Genomic DNA, 15778 nt, shown 5'->3' on the forward strand with positions numbered 1-15778 from the left:
AATGAGGAAAAAGTCTTCTATTTGGAAGACTTTTGCATCTTGCTGTTTTGACACCATCTAGTGGTGTATACGCAAATGCACAAGCTGGACATCACGCACAACCAGAGAAACATCTGTATGTGATTAAAAACAAATAGCCATAAATGTGACATGAAATCGGGACCAGACTGAGCATGAGCTTCTGCTCTGACGGACAGACTGAATTGCATTTAATATACTTTTTTGTCTTTAACATACTTGAATGTTGCAATGTTCAGCTCTCACTCTGATGTGTGTTTTTATGTGTGTGTCTGGCACTTACTGCATAAATCATCACTTTAGAAAACAGAACCACCATCTAAAATAGTTTTATTGTAATTTATAAACCCAGAATCACCATTTTAAACAGATTTTATTTTGCCATCAGATTTTATGCATGTACTCCTGAGACACTCTGTATCACGCGCATGCCAGACTAGTCCAACCTCAAGGCATGATGAAATAAGGATCAAAATGCAGAGAAAAGCAGTTTTACAGAAATAACTACAACATAAAGTGATATGAATAAAGATTTATTTTCTCATATGAACAGGTGGATTCATTTTTCATTTTATTTTACAATCTATGACAATCTCGCATTTTTTTTTTTTTTTTTTTTTTTTTAACTTTTTCTAGCATATTTCAGGAATGACATAGGGGAAAGGTTCTTTTTTATTGCTGAATGTTAAATGAAATACACTTTCACTGACTGGAAAAGAATTGTCTGCTGCTTTTTTTTTCTTTTTTTTTTTTTTTTTTTTAACCATGCACCCATCTAACCTTGACCACAAGGACATGCAGAGGAGAGGTGTCAAACATTTCAAGCGAGGTTGGGGTCAGGTGGGCTGGGTTGGGGATCATAAAATTAAACAGAAGAGACGGGCAGGGTGTGCCTGGTAGCATCTCAGTTAGGGTGAGAGGATTGGCAATGTGGAAGGAGTCTCACATTTAAAACAAGAGGTGCAGTGTCTTCTTTTGCATTTTTTCAAACATACGAAATTAGACCCAGAGGTGAGAAACTCAAATGATATATCTGCAAGGTGTGACTGAGGTGTGACCAGAGACCACTGTCTATAACAATACCACTGTGCGTTTACCATATAGCAGTAAGAATTGCAGATCAATCTTTTTTATCATCCAATCATTTCAGCATTCCACTGTTTTTGTTTTAAGGAGTATACCAACAGTGATGAAATCTCATCAACTGCTCTTTCTCACGAGTCTCTTTTAATGGGCATGACACTATTTGAAATATACTTTTATATATTTACTTTATCTTCAGTGGAGGACGAAGGGCCTAAATGATTTTGTTTCATCATTTACAGACTAAACTGGAAATGACTAGATCTGTCAACAAAACAAAACAAAGCAGTGCACAGTACTACTGGAGGAGACACTATTTGGATGCTATTACTCAGAAGTGTGCATGTAAAGTTGAATGGTCTAAACAAAGTGATAAAATAATTCATGGACACAGTCATTCGATGTAAGTGAACAAGAAAGGATGACAACATGATACATGGCTGCATAATGGCTTTAAAAATAACTCAGGTAAATATGCATTTGTATCATGTTATTTCATTCTACACTATAGGCATCACATAGTTTTTCACACAAAACACACTAGAGTCACCTCTTAGAAAATGATGTAATCAAACAGAAAAATAGAAAGTTTGCATATTTTTGCATTGTATGACCTTCACAGCTATTTCATTAATATTGTCTCATACGTTCTTTACTGTTCATCACTGAGATGATTCCACCTGGCTTTCCTTTTCTGTGTATGGGAGTGTTCAGGGATCTGGTAGACTGTATGTTTACAGTTTGGCCCTCTACATCTGAGAACCTTAGTCTTCGGTAGACCTTAAGTTGAGGAAGAGGGTGAGCAAAGTTTAAGGTGGAGGGGGAGCGTGTGGAAATCCTGAGACACTGTGTGGCCTTTAGCACAAGCAACAAAAACAGAATGGACACAGAAGGATGATGAGGCGTGGGAGTGGGCAGATTTGAGTGAAAACAGATGCAACCTTTTTTTGTTTTGCCACTGCCTCTGATGGTAGAGGTCACCCTATGCCAAGCGGCTTAGTGTCTGTTGACCTCATACTAGGCTAGCATGAGGAAAACCATCTGGGAAATGAAAAAAACATAACTGGGGCAGGTGGGGAAAGGGCAGATTAGCTGTAAACACATCAAGCGATGTCCTGCATAACATACAACCCTACAGCAGCTTCACCTGTCCACCTTCTCGGGGGTCACGGTTCTGATAAATCACTACTCTCTCAACCTCTGAGACAATCTAATGTAGGATACCAGTAGACCCACACATTTGATGTTACCACAACAAACAATGAAATTCATCTAACAATCACAAATGCATGCAAGCAAACACACACCGAGGCATTTTCGCACACACACAACCAACATAATCTCTCTCTCTCTCTCTCGCTCTCTCTCTCTCAACATTAGTCAGATGGCAAAAGATATCTACTCCATATCTACCAGACGTTCTAATAGACCCCAAATCATAAACCCCATAGGCAGATCATATTAATGTAAACATACACTTTATGTTGAAGTGGTTTATATTGTGTGATATGGAAGGGGTTATGTTCCCCAAAGAATGCAATTTGGAAGAAAGTGAAACAAGAAAACAAAGAGAAAAAAAGACAGAAATGTGTATCGGCATACAGCAAAAGGCACCACAATATTACTCTATTTTTTACGTTGTGAAAAAACTGGCACATCTTTTTATGCTGTAAATCAAAATGTACATATAAATAGAGTTTTCCCTATAAAAAAGTCTTTGCTGTTAACTAGTAGACAACTTTTGCTAAAATGAAAATAAATATTTCATTTGTTTAGAATATCTGTCAGTTATATAAAATAAAAATATTTCTTATAGATGCAGGTCTATACTATATTGATTTTTGTTGGTTCATTATCACTCTTTAATGGGGTGTATTGTCCGGTTTGGAGCGTGAGTGTGTCAGTCTTGTATGCATGTTCACATGCCCACTGTGTCGCCCTGATGAGTGAGAAGTCCGAATGTCCACCGGCCTGTAGATGGTGGAAGGCTCAGCATTCATGTTCTGCATACTGAGGAAGGGTGTGCTCTCGCCATCTTCCTCTGACTCACTATCTGTTAGGCAGCTTCGAGACCCATAGTCCCGAGGTGCCTCATATCCACGTGGAGCCACGTGGCCATTCAGTCTGGATCTTCGCCAGCGGCGGCTACCAGTTCCACTGGACCCACTTCTCTTTGGTTGCTCCCGAGAGGAGAGATACTCTTGGGTGGTCTCATAGTCTTCGTCCTCAGCCAGCCGGTAGGGGCTGGAGGGAAGGCTGCCCCTGCTGTCATTTAGGTAGGTACGACGCTGCTGCTGGTAGGGCTCTTGGCACAGGGCATCATGTAGGGGCACCTGGTAACGGCGCAGCAGAGGCTGGTCATCCTCCAGGGGATAGGGGTTACGGACAGCAGGAGGGAGCGACATGGCATGGCTGGCATTGGGGGACGTGATCTGGAAGGTAGGCACCTGCGGGGGCAATGAGTAATGGAATTCCACTGGGGAGAGGCGGGCTGGTGTTGTCAGGGCTGACACGTATCTGTGGTAAATACAGAGGGGAGTTCACAGTTAATTCGAGAAGAGCAAATAATAGAACTGAGAAGAAGGAGTGTACAAAAGCAGTAGGATTTAAAGGATTTTGTTAACTGACTGAATGTGGCATCTTAAGTGTCAAGCTGTATGGGCACTTTAATACATGTATACGTTTTCCCAAGACACAACTGCTGTAAGATAGGTTGTGTTTACTGGGCATAGTGTTCTTTCACAGAGAGTTTTCCCAAAATTTAATGCCAAACACACACATAGTGTGTTGATGGTAACTTTGTGTTAGCATGTTAGATTCACTATTCAGACAGGATCAGACTTTTTCTCCGCAGAACTGAAGATTTTTGCCAAAATCTTCATGTGGTGTCCCCAGGAATGAATTCTGGATCCTTCTTTTGTTAATATTGTTCGGTCATATAACATACAAACATAGATGTCAATGTTTGGCAAAGGTAAATCTTTAAACTCAGTCATTTGTTCTACTTCATGGCAAACTCTGTAGACAGTTAAGAATGTTATGTTATGCTCAGTTTAAGCCAGCCTTAGGACCTGGGCAGGAGTTAATTGGAGGAGGCAGGATAAGGACATTATGTATGTCACTTCCTTAGCACCCCTAGGCCCTGGATCAACCAGCCCAACAAGATCTCCCAGCAAATCAGTTTCCTACTTTAAAACACTTTTAAAAACAAATGCTTTATGTCGGGCTATTGATTGAACTACGATTTACACATTTATTAATGTAGCAGCACACTGGCCTTAATTCAGTTAACTTTATTTGTCCCCAAGAGGCATTTTAAAAGGGCATAAAGTAGCTAAAAATAGACAAAATCACAATCAATACACAAATACACACAAAAAAAGGCAAAAAAACAGCACACACAATAAAACATACAACATTCACAAATAACATTGTGTGTTGTATTTTGTGTGCTGTTTTTTTTAATGAATATTTAGCATGTCATTGACCTTGTTAATTGCTTGCTTCCACTGTTCTATTCTTAATCCTCTCTCACCTTTCAAACACACACAACTCATTGTTCTTGGGAACAATACAAAAGTGTGCAATTGCCAAGTGGACACCATGATTGCATACTCAATCCAATGTGGATAATCTTGAACATGCAAAACCACTAAACACTATAGGACATTAGTTCTGAAAACCTGTTTTATTATTCCAAGTACAAATGTAATAAAATTTAGAGACATCTTAATTCTAAGTTGCCCAAATTTGGATCATCTAGATTGTCAGAACATCAAAAATTATCAGTGAAGGTTCAAAAAACAACTAAAAGATTCACATCAATACATTTTAAAGATAACATAGAATTTACAGACGTGGACAAAATTGTCGGTACCTTCCGTTACAGAAAGAAAAAAAACATGGTGGTCACTGACATAACTTGAAACAGACAAAAGTAATAATAAATAAACATTAACTGAAAATGAACTAATGAAAATCAGATGCTGATTTTGAACTGTGGTTCAACAGAGTCATTTTAAAAATAAACTAACGACACTGGCCTGGACAAAAATGATGGTACCCCTAACTTAATACTTTGTTGCACAACCTTTTGAGGCAATCAGTGCAATCAAGCGATTTCTGTAACTTTCAATAAGACTTCTGGACATGCCGACCGGTATTTTGGCCCACTCCTTGTGACCAAACTGCTCCAGCTGTCTCAGGTTCAAAGGGTGCCTTCTCTAGACTGCATGTTTCAGCTCTAAGCACAGATGTTCAATGGGATTTAGATCAGGACTCATGGAAGACCACTTCAGAATAGTCCAATATTCTGTTCCTAGCCATTCTTGGGTTTTAGCTGTTTGTTTTGGGTCATTAACCTATTAGAGGGCCCTTGACCTATGACTGAGACCAAGTTGTTTGACACTGGGCAGCACATTTCGCTCCAGAATGCCTTGATAGTCTTGAGATTGCACTGTACACTGCTCACATTCAAAACCACCTGTGCCAGATGCAGCAAAACATCCCCAGGACAAACCAGGCCTCCTCCATGTTTCACAGTAGGTAGAGTGTTCTTTTGTATGTATGCTTCATTTTTGCATCTGTGAACATAGAGCTGGTGTGACTTGTCAAAAAGCTCCAGTTTTGTCTCATCTGGAGGACATTCTCCCAGAAGCTTTGTGGCTTGTCAATATGTGTTTTGGCAAATTCCAACTCAACAGTGGAGTCGTCCTCAGTTGTCTTCCATTAAGTCCACTTTGGCCCAAACAGCAATGCTGACACTGATGTACCTTGATCTTGAAGTTCACCTCTTATCTCTTTGGAAGTTGTTCTGGGCTCATTGGTTAACATTCGTATTATCCTTCTCTTCAACTCGTCATCAATTTAACTCTTGGAGCCTTGTCCACGGAGGTTGGTTACAGTCCAGTGGACCTTAAACTTCTGAATAATATGTGCAGCTGTAGTCACAGGAACATCAAAAGCTGCTTGGAGATAGTGTTCTAGCCTTTACGTTTAACATTGACTACCATCATTTTTGTTTTTTTAATTATTCTGTTGAAACACAATTCAAAAGCAAATGTCTGGTTTTCATTAGTTAATTTTCAGTAAATTTTTATTTATTATTACTTTTGTCAGTTTTAAGGTTATTTCAGCAACCACCTTAGGTTTTTCTTTCTTTACCGTAAGGGTACCAACATTTTTGTCCACTTGTGTATATACTATACGTCTCGCGGTGAATCACTGTGTGAAACACAAGCCTCAGATATTCCCACAACATTGCTGATTCAGCTCATGCAAAAGCTTTTACCATGATGGAGGAAGTTCTTATTACCTGAAATGATGCTGGTGAAGCAATCTGGCACTGTATAACCACGCAACTGCCTTATTCATGCATGCATACTTGCCGTATGCTGGTACAGTTAAGACAAGACCTGTCAAGACCTAGTTTGTGAGGATTTTGTAGGGCAGTGGCTGTAAATAAATATTATCATATTAAAGACTTTCATTACTTTCAATTTTGCTCTGTTTTTAAAGCCTCACTACGGTTTGAAAAAGCACCCAGAATCCATCTCACTGCAATTACAGGCCATGCATCACCACGTAGAATTTTAGAATTGGGTAATATATTAAAGCACCTGCATCTGTTCCTAATTATGCCTTTGGTTGGCCTGAATGGTATGCACAAATTGTACAGTTAATATATTTTGTTTAACTAAAAGCCAGGCAGTAGTTTTTCAGTTGAACCATCCATTTAAATTTATATTTATATGGCAGGGATTTGTTTATGAAAATAAAGGTGAATTTATGCCTATGCATATGTTCACATTTCAGTAGAACATGTGATACTCAAAACTGAATTCAACTGACATTTTTATTTATTTATTTATTTATTTATTTTTAATCAAAAATCAATCTTGATGAAAGACATCTGCTTTGATGTCAAACTGGATCTTGTGTGTTTTTACTTCAAGCCTACGGCCCAAGTTCCATTTAGATTTACTGCACAATTATTTTAAAAATAGCAGCACCTCTGACATGGACTATGCATAATAAAGATTCTGTGAAGCTAAACTTTCATATTAATAATGATAACGGACACTTTAAAAAACAGGCTGCACCTTCAATCACCTAACGTGGCCATAATTTCTTCCCCAGGAAAGAAAACTCAGATGCAAATACATCTAAACAACTATATCTATATGGAAGTTGTGTTGATGCTATACAGATGAATCATGTTCCCAAATTTCCCAGTGGCTAATGCAAGCTTGTTGAGTGATAGGAATTTTATTGGCATTCAAAACATCGGTGAGCAGGGACATTTTGGGATTTGGAAGGTCACCACTGCGGTCTATAACGAAATCATGGAGTCTTATGCACTTAAAAAGCAAGCTCACATCCAGGTCATCCATATCACTGAGTATTACTAAGATATACTACTTGAATAAAAAACATGTGGACCTGAAAGCACATCATTCAGAGTGAATTTACTGCATTAAGTGAGCAGTCCAACATTCTGTGAAATATGGTTGTTTGCAGTCTTGCCCAGATTCACATGAGAAGATTGATAACTTTGAGCCTACTGTACAAAGATACGTACGGGATAAATATCGACTTCTATGGAGTTGATGAAAGTCATATTTCCTAATTTCTGACATGCTGTGCCTTTCTGCTTCTACACTTTGTGCTAAAACCATCCGAACCCTTTTTAAGCCTATTTCTATGACGTAGAGTTGAAAGTGATCTCTTCGCATGTGATGGTGGGCAAGATGGCAAGCGGGTGCGTTTCACAAAATATCACACTGTTACTTAAATAAATTAAAGGGAACACTAGCCAATCAGAATTACATCTTGGCCAGGGAGTAATTGTACAATAGCTGTATGTACAGAGTTCCCACTGAAATAAGCACTGTTTCTCACTCTTGCCTACCTTAGCGTATCTCATCATCATGCCTGCTGTGTGTCAGTTTCCACTGAGTCTCTCAGAGTGCCCTGACTGGCCTCTCGAGGCTGAGAGAGAACCAGCAGAGAGAGGAAACTTCTCAAAATGTTCATGACAAACCCAGTGCCATAGCAGCCACACAGGCCTGTTTCTCACCTGTCGCTGTGCGGCGAGTCGCCCAGAGAGTCAAAGGACTCCCCATACTGCAGCCCTGGCCGATGGGGGTCCGAGTAACCACAGTGTGCAGCACGCCGCGCCCTCGCCTCCATGCATGCAGGACTGCTGCATTTACTGGTCCCCACAGATGATGACATCATTCCCGGCGAGTCAGAAAGGATACTGTCAGAATGTTCCAGGCTCCATGTCCGCTCCTCATGCCTGACAAATAAAAAAAGTGTTAACATGCACACTCCCCACAGTGTATACCAGTGTAATCTTTTTTTTTTCTCCAAAGAGTAATATGACATTTTGAAAAAGAAGCTTTCATCTGTATCCGTTTCCAGAAACATGAGAAGTATTTACCACTTTAACCTAGAATCCTATGTCTGAGTTGAGTTTTACTGATGCTGCCATGCTTGTACATGTACTTTAAGCTTATTTTATATTTCTGCCATTGATACTTTTGCATGCTATATTCAAAGCGACGAGTGGCCTGTGTCGTTGTAAATATTTAGATCTATTAATGACTATTACTTCTTTGACCATTTGTGCTGGTTTGGCTACTGAAAGCTGTGGAGGACGAAATGCATTCGTGCAACCAATCACATACAAACTCATGTTAAATAGGAGCCACTATACACCAGCTAACATTTAAAGAGACTCTGACAGACTTGAGGCATTAAGTATACCATGGAACACAGTGAAGACAGTCATCATCAAGTGGAGCAAAAAAATGATGCAACAGTGACATTACAAAGAACTGGATGTCCCTCAAAAATTCATGAAAAGACAAGAAGAAAACTGGCTGCCAAGGCTGCCAAGAGGCCTACAGCAACATTAAAGGAGTTGCATGTGATAACAATCTCCCATATTTTTCATATGTCTGGGCTATGAGGTAGGGTGGAAAGACGGAATACTTTTCTTTCGAAGAAAAACATCCAAGCCTGGCTAATATTTGCAAAATGTCCACAAGCATGTGGAAAAATGTGTTATGGTCTGATGAAACCAAAGTTGAACTTTTTGGCCATTATTCCAAAAGATATATTTGGAGCAAAACCAACAAAGCACATCACCAAATGAACACCATACCCACAGTAGTAGTAGCATGGTGGTGGCAGCATTATGCTTTGGGACTGTTTTTCTTAATCTGGAACTGGATCCTTAGTCAAGATGGAAGGAATTATGAACGGTTCCAAATACCAGTCAATGTCGGCATAAAGCCTTTAGGCTTCTACTAGAAAGCTGAAGATGAAGAGGAACTTCATCTTTCAACACAACAATGACCCAAAGCATACAACCAAATCACCAGAAGAAGATTAAAGTTTTGGAATGGCCCAGCCAGAGCCCAGACCTGAATCTGAAGGAAAATTTGAGGAGTGATTGGAAGAGGAATGTGTATAGGAGATGCCCTCATAATCGGAAAGATGTGGAGCATTTGCAAAGAAGAGTAGGCAAATATTGCCAAGTCAAGATGTGCCATGCTGATATACTCCTACCCGATAAGACTGAGTGCTGTAATAAAATCAAAAGGTGTTTCAACAAAGTATTAGTTTAAGGGTGTGCACATTTATCCAACCAGATAATTTTAGTTTGTTCAACTGAGTTGTACAGGTCACATTAAAGGTGTAAAAAGTTCTGCAATTATTTATCTTGGTCTTATTTTTGTACATCACAAAAACATGCCATTTTAACAGGGATGTGTAGATGTCTTATATCCACTGTATGCCTATCTTGCTTTAAATTCGCAGTATTCCAAATAAGTACCAGCCTGGTAACTTGTGGGCTCTATAAATAAACTCAACTTGATTAGCCAAATTATTCTGTATTTACATGATGATGATGATGATGATGATGGAGCACACTGTGCATGCTTACCTGTGAGTTGATGAATGGGCTCGTGTGGAAGAGTTGTGAGATCTGGAAGAGGCATGACTGGCAGGGAAAGATCCCACTGTTGCAGGCCGTATGACTCGTTCAGTTGCAGGGACATTCTTTGATATGTACTGTTTTGGGCAGATTTGGTAGATGGAGATATGTGAAAGGAGATGTAAGCATCAATCCATTTGGTGTGCATCTATGAGTGTACAGTTCAGTAATGTTAGGAATTCTCTCAGAAACGTACATCTACCATAGGGATTTCCTCTGGGCCAGGTCCTGGGTGATTGGGTCCATTAGCTAGGTTGCGATTGGGATGTTCCGGACACATGTTTTGTCTCAGATGATTGTGCATCTTCTTTCTTTGTTTCCTGTTGGGCAAATCTAATTATTTAAACATGTCTAATAATATAAAAAAAGGCCACATTTTGAGACAGCAAACACATATATATTATTTCCACATATGATGATTTTTACTGGCACACCAGTAAAGGTAAAATGTAGAGGTTGTATTTGGGAATATGTACAAAAAGTCATGAACTGATCCACTTATCAGCTGGACTTACTTGGTTTTGCAGTAGGCAACCACACATACGATGCCCACCACCAACAGAGCCACACAAATACCCGTGATTGTCAGGACTCTTTTCTGGTAGAGTTCCTCTGCCTCTGTAAACATCACACACACAAACACACACAAAAGAAAGAAATGAAAGGAGAAAAAAATAATTAGCATCTTCAAGGTGGTCATCTGTACATCTAAATGTCTATTTTATTTATTTCTACTAAATTTACTAAATCCTGAGGAGTATGAAGCTTCCCTTACATCTCACTTTACTTTATCTTCTCTCACATAATCACAAATATAAAACATGCTGAGTAGGTGGAGGTAGGGGCATAGCAGTAATTTCGATGGCCTATTAAGCAAATATATTTTCTGTAAAAATATAATCTGTTACAAATTACATACTGTAATGAAACAGGCCTTTATTCAATAACTAAACTTAACTGCACAACATACTTCGATAAATTCACTTCACGGAAGCATTCATCTACTCAGGCATTCAGTAAGCACAATGATGAGATCTTATCAGTCATTTAAGAAACAACTTTGAACCTTCTAAATAAAAAAATATGATTGATGCTTTTGCTTTTCCAGAGAAGAGCTTGTGTGAGGTTGAGGTAGACTCTTTGTTTGCCCTGGGGAAAATCATGGAGCAAAGATGTAGTGTGCACGTTAAATAATGTAATAAAAAGGAATTGTACAACTCCTTCCATTTGAGGGTTCCTCCTTTCAGTCACCAGCAGCCATTTTACATTAGGAAAATTTGTGTCAAGTTTCTCTCACAAGAAATAAAGTCAGTCAAATTTGTAGTAGACAACTGGGTAATTTCACTAATATTGCTTATCTACTCATAATGAATTACAACAGAGGAAATTGTGTTGCTGTAATAATGCAGTGTTCCCATGGTTGAGTACATGAATGTACTTGTATAATTGCTTGATCTCTGAAAAGATGCTGCTAGCATTTATTCTATGCGCTCAACCGTTACAACACTTTTCTGGAAAAGGTAGCATGAAACAAGATCGAATGATCAAAGAGGATGGAAGTGTCAGATAGAAGAAGAACTGTAGGTTCTAAATTGCTTTGCATGCTCACATCACAGCAATTACTCCTTGAAGGATAATTCAAACCAGAAACACAGACATTATATTTCATACTTCAATGTTACATTTCAACTATACTAACGGCGGGGTGATGTAAGAAGCATAGACAAGATTAACATATAAATAAAAAGAGAGGGATGGCATTTCAGAGAAAAAGAGAGACACTAAAGGCATGAAAACAAGAGGGTTGGAAAGATAGAGCTGAATATTGTCAACAAACATGACAAATCATGCTTGTTAAAGATGGAATGAGGAACCACAGTCCAAAGGGAAAAAAATATTCTGTTGTGAGTAAGACAGAGACTCACACGTAATAGTTAACGGTAGTTTTCCCTTAAGAGGTGAAGTTGATTACATCCGTGTTAATGCTGTGTAATGGAGGATCAGTTGCATTGACGGAGAGTTTTTCATTCTAATAAGTTATGGCATGATGGCTCAAGAGGTTGATTGGTTAATTGGGGGATGGTATGATTTACAGTTCACACCACAGACGGAATAGACGCATGTAAAATGAAGGACATCGGGGTAGCTATGCTAGGATGGAGAATCAAAATGGATTGTTCCATACCCATAAATTCAATCCCCAGATGCTCTGCCATTGCAGAGGGTTGAGAGTTGGAAAAAAAAAAAAAAGAAGAAGAAAAGACCAGATTAAGAGAGCGGCACCTTCTGACATATAATGGAGTAAACACAAATTTGCATCACAGCAACTAAGATGACAAACACTTGTCAGTAATTGTCAGAACGGCACGGTCAGCTAAGACGAGACACCAGCATGCAACACACACTTCAAACCACTCTACACAAAACTACTCTACATTTGTTGTTTTGTAGAACTAATAATATGTTGCTTTCATTGAGTTTTTGTTGCTTTCAGACAAGACACTACAGTGATCTTTGAGAGAGGGTTCTAGGTTTTCATAAAGTGTGATTTATTACATCTCCAAACTAAACCTCTGTGGGGAAAATATGCGTCATCTGCTGAGATTACCTGTGCTTTCATTTTTGTGTTTTCTAAAAATGATACACTGTCTACTCCCCGACACACCCATCACATGAACAGGCAAGTTAGAAGGAGTGTATCTGCACTGTATTGGAATAATCACACTGAACAAGAAGAGTTATAGCTGGTCTTATATTATATGGCACAGTGAGGCCATAGGGAGGTTGTACCAAGTAGCGGACTCCATATCTCTGGCAACTCACTTGCTTTACTTGGGCTAAAGCAAGTCCCAGCTGTTCTTATGACAACATGCTCTCATTAATCCAAGCCCTTATGGCTGAGGAGCACAAGCCATCCTACTTCTCTGGTATCTCCTGGGGATGGGAGGCGCCCCTCTAGGAGGCAGGTCTTTAAGTATGGAATGGATGTGTGCAAAGCTTGATCTATTCTACTTTACTGCCGTCATGGATAGAGAGCACTTATTTTACATGTTTGTATGCATGATAATAGCTAGGAATGCATCTTGTAATTGTTTTTGTTGAATCATTTTGTTTTTATTCATTAAAAATATGTATATGTTAAGCCTACAGATGATGGCTTGAATGTATATCTAATTAATCAAAGGCTCATCTGAGTTCATGTAGCTGGATGAGAACAGGAAATAAATGCTGTCCTTGATGCAAACGCACAGCTGCACTGAAGTTAAACAGAATGCAGAGAAAGTGAGTGAGTGGAGGAAAGAGGGCTACCACACACACACCACTGTCTGCTCTGCCAAAAAAACAAGTAATTTCAGCACAGTGCATTACAACTTAATGTGAGATGAAATTACTTGTACTTGAATTTTTTTTTTTTTCCATTGTTCTTTGAGCCAACGTACAGCAAGGAGTATGTGTAACATGTGGCAGTTTTGTAACTGCAATATTACATTCAATTGTAACACTTCATACGGCAGATTTGATCATTTGTCATGCCTTTTACTTGATTTTAATCGTTCAGGCCTGGCTTTTCATCCAAGGATCAGCTTAAGTATGATCATACATGCTTGCATGTTTGCAGTTGCATAAATGGGCATCATTAGTAATAGAGCTAAACATCATGTTCTTGTAATTATTTAGCCATCAGGCTGTGTTGCCACATGCAGTTAAGTATGTGCAGTTCAACTTACACAAAGCGTCAGAAATCAGACGGCTACTTGTTGCTATCAGACTATGAGCTCTGATTCTGAGAAGGCACATGCAATCCGCTGCGAGTTAAAGGGCACACACTAACACATGCAGACCAAACACGCTCTGTTAATCTATGCCAGTTTGGGAATGAGTCATCAGAGGAGACACATTCGCAACTATTAAGTAATAACAGGAAATGAGTGCAGACTTTCTACGCCCAGCATGCATGGATGGCACAAGGACAGTCTGACAGAGTGACAGAAGAGGAAATTGACATACGGTAGAAACTGGCCATAACGTAGGTTTGACAGCGATCACCATTAAAGTCATTTGGACACCTGATGGGAAGAAACAAAGCCACAGAAAGAGAGGGAGGAAGAGGGATGTGGATGAGTGAGAAAAAAGAAAGAAAACAGAGGGAGAGAGGGCAAGGGTGGAGTGACAAGGAGAGTATGCGTAAGTAAAGGTGAGAAAGAGGGAGAGGGAGGGTGGGAGGAAGAGGGGGGAGAGAGAGAGAGAGACAGAGAGAGAGAGGGGGAGAGGCAGAGAGACACAGAATTAGAACAACAGCACAACTATAGACAGCAGAAGCAAAGTGTTCCCATGGATGACACCACCGTGTACATGGTGTTGTGCACAGCTCATTGCGTGTTGACCTGAGAAGGAGAAAGAGGAGGAGAAAGAGGAAGAGAACTGATAGGGGAAGGGGGCAGCAGGAGTCCACACTGTGTCTCTGTTCTCAGCTGCTCATATCAAGTGAACATACTTTTAAAAGGATTGGGCATGTACGACCGCAGCGGCTCAGTCTGTAAGCATCGTGGGCCGAAGTATCCATCCGGACATCTGGGAAGGAGCAGACAAGTGTTATGAAAAGGAAAACACAGGTATTGAGGTTCACTGTAAACTTCATGGACCCTTCGAACATATTGTTGGATTGTATCATGTGTCACGCGTTTACAAATATAAATCAGAACGAGGAAGAGAATAAAAACTGCTACCCAAAGTACAAAAGGTACTAAATAATAAGCTTTTATTAAGCGTTAACGAAAGGCAAGCTAATAACATAATTGAAGTTCAGACGATGATAGTGAACTGCACTGACAGCCAATACAATAATAAAAATCTGTATGGGATGTAACTGGGGATAAACCATGCCTAGTTTAATAGATGATCAATAAATGAATCCATGGAAGTGTGTGCAACAAAGCTGAAAATGTAGCAACGTAATTTCTTCTCCTGGTACCTCTTGGAATCCTTGTAGCTGTGTTTATATCCTGCAAATACATCTGAAAAACTGAAATGACGGGAGGTGAAATAGTCATATCAGAAAGAAAAAAAATTCCTCAAATCACAGGCTTTCCCCAAATGAAGAAAATTTGAATTTGTAGCTGTTTCTCGGTGGATGACTCGGTGGGTGACGGGACTAGACAACGTGTTTACACATGCTTAGAAACATATGTCAGAGTCAAGACAATCGTTTCTGATGTGTAACTGTACTTGTGTAACTGAAGACAGATTATCATTGCCATCAAGTCTGTGGGGCCTGACCATATTTCACCATTATAATCCCATTAGGATGAGCAGTTGGTCTTTGAGGGCCACCAACATTCCACTCAAAGCCACTGCCAGACCACCTATCTAACAAAGGTCATTGCTCGTGATTTACTGGTTTCACACAACGCCTCCCAGGAGCACCATAACATTCAGCATTAAATTACTCATCCTGAGTGATGGTGTTTAACTGGGGGATACCGTCAACTTGACCAAGGGAAGCTTGGCAGAAGAATGAAAGAAATTAACTGTCACCACATCATTTGAAAACCAGAAGAGTGCACAAATATTCACAGTGGTGCAGAACATAAACATGCCATTTGGGAGGGAAAGAGCAATTTGCCATGTCCTAAGATCTGCTTGAAAATATCCTTGCCAACTTTAGAATCA

At 39.5% G+C, this 15778-nt stretch overlaps 1 protein-coding gene across 1 annotated transcript in view; it reads right to left on the minus strand.

The window, feature by feature from the left end:
• Positions 1-15778, minus strand: part of nrg2a (neuregulin 2a) — a 53876-nt gene continuing 38098 nt past the window's right edge. The window contains exons 5-10 of the mRNA XM_084564751.1: positions 14604-14680; positions 10624-10726; positions 10305-10428; positions 10058-10185; positions 8180-8401; positions 1-3618 (exon numbers count right to left, since the gene is read on the minus strand). Coding sequence (XP_084420877.1) covers positions 2964-3618; positions 8180-8401; positions 10058-10185; positions 10305-10428; positions 10624-10726; positions 14604-14680 — 1309 coding nt within the window. The 3' untranslated portion in view covers positions 1-2963. The remainder of the gene's footprint in view (positions 3619-8179; positions 8402-10057; positions 10186-10304; positions 10429-10623; positions 10727-14603; positions 14681-15778) is intronic.

This window comes from Chelon labrosus, assembly GCF_963514085.1.
Source record: "Chelon labrosus genome assembly, chromosome: 17".
In the NCBI taxonomy this organism is placed as follows: domain Eukaryota; kingdom Metazoa; phylum Chordata; class Actinopteri; order Mugiliformes; family Mugilidae; genus Chelon; species Chelon labrosus.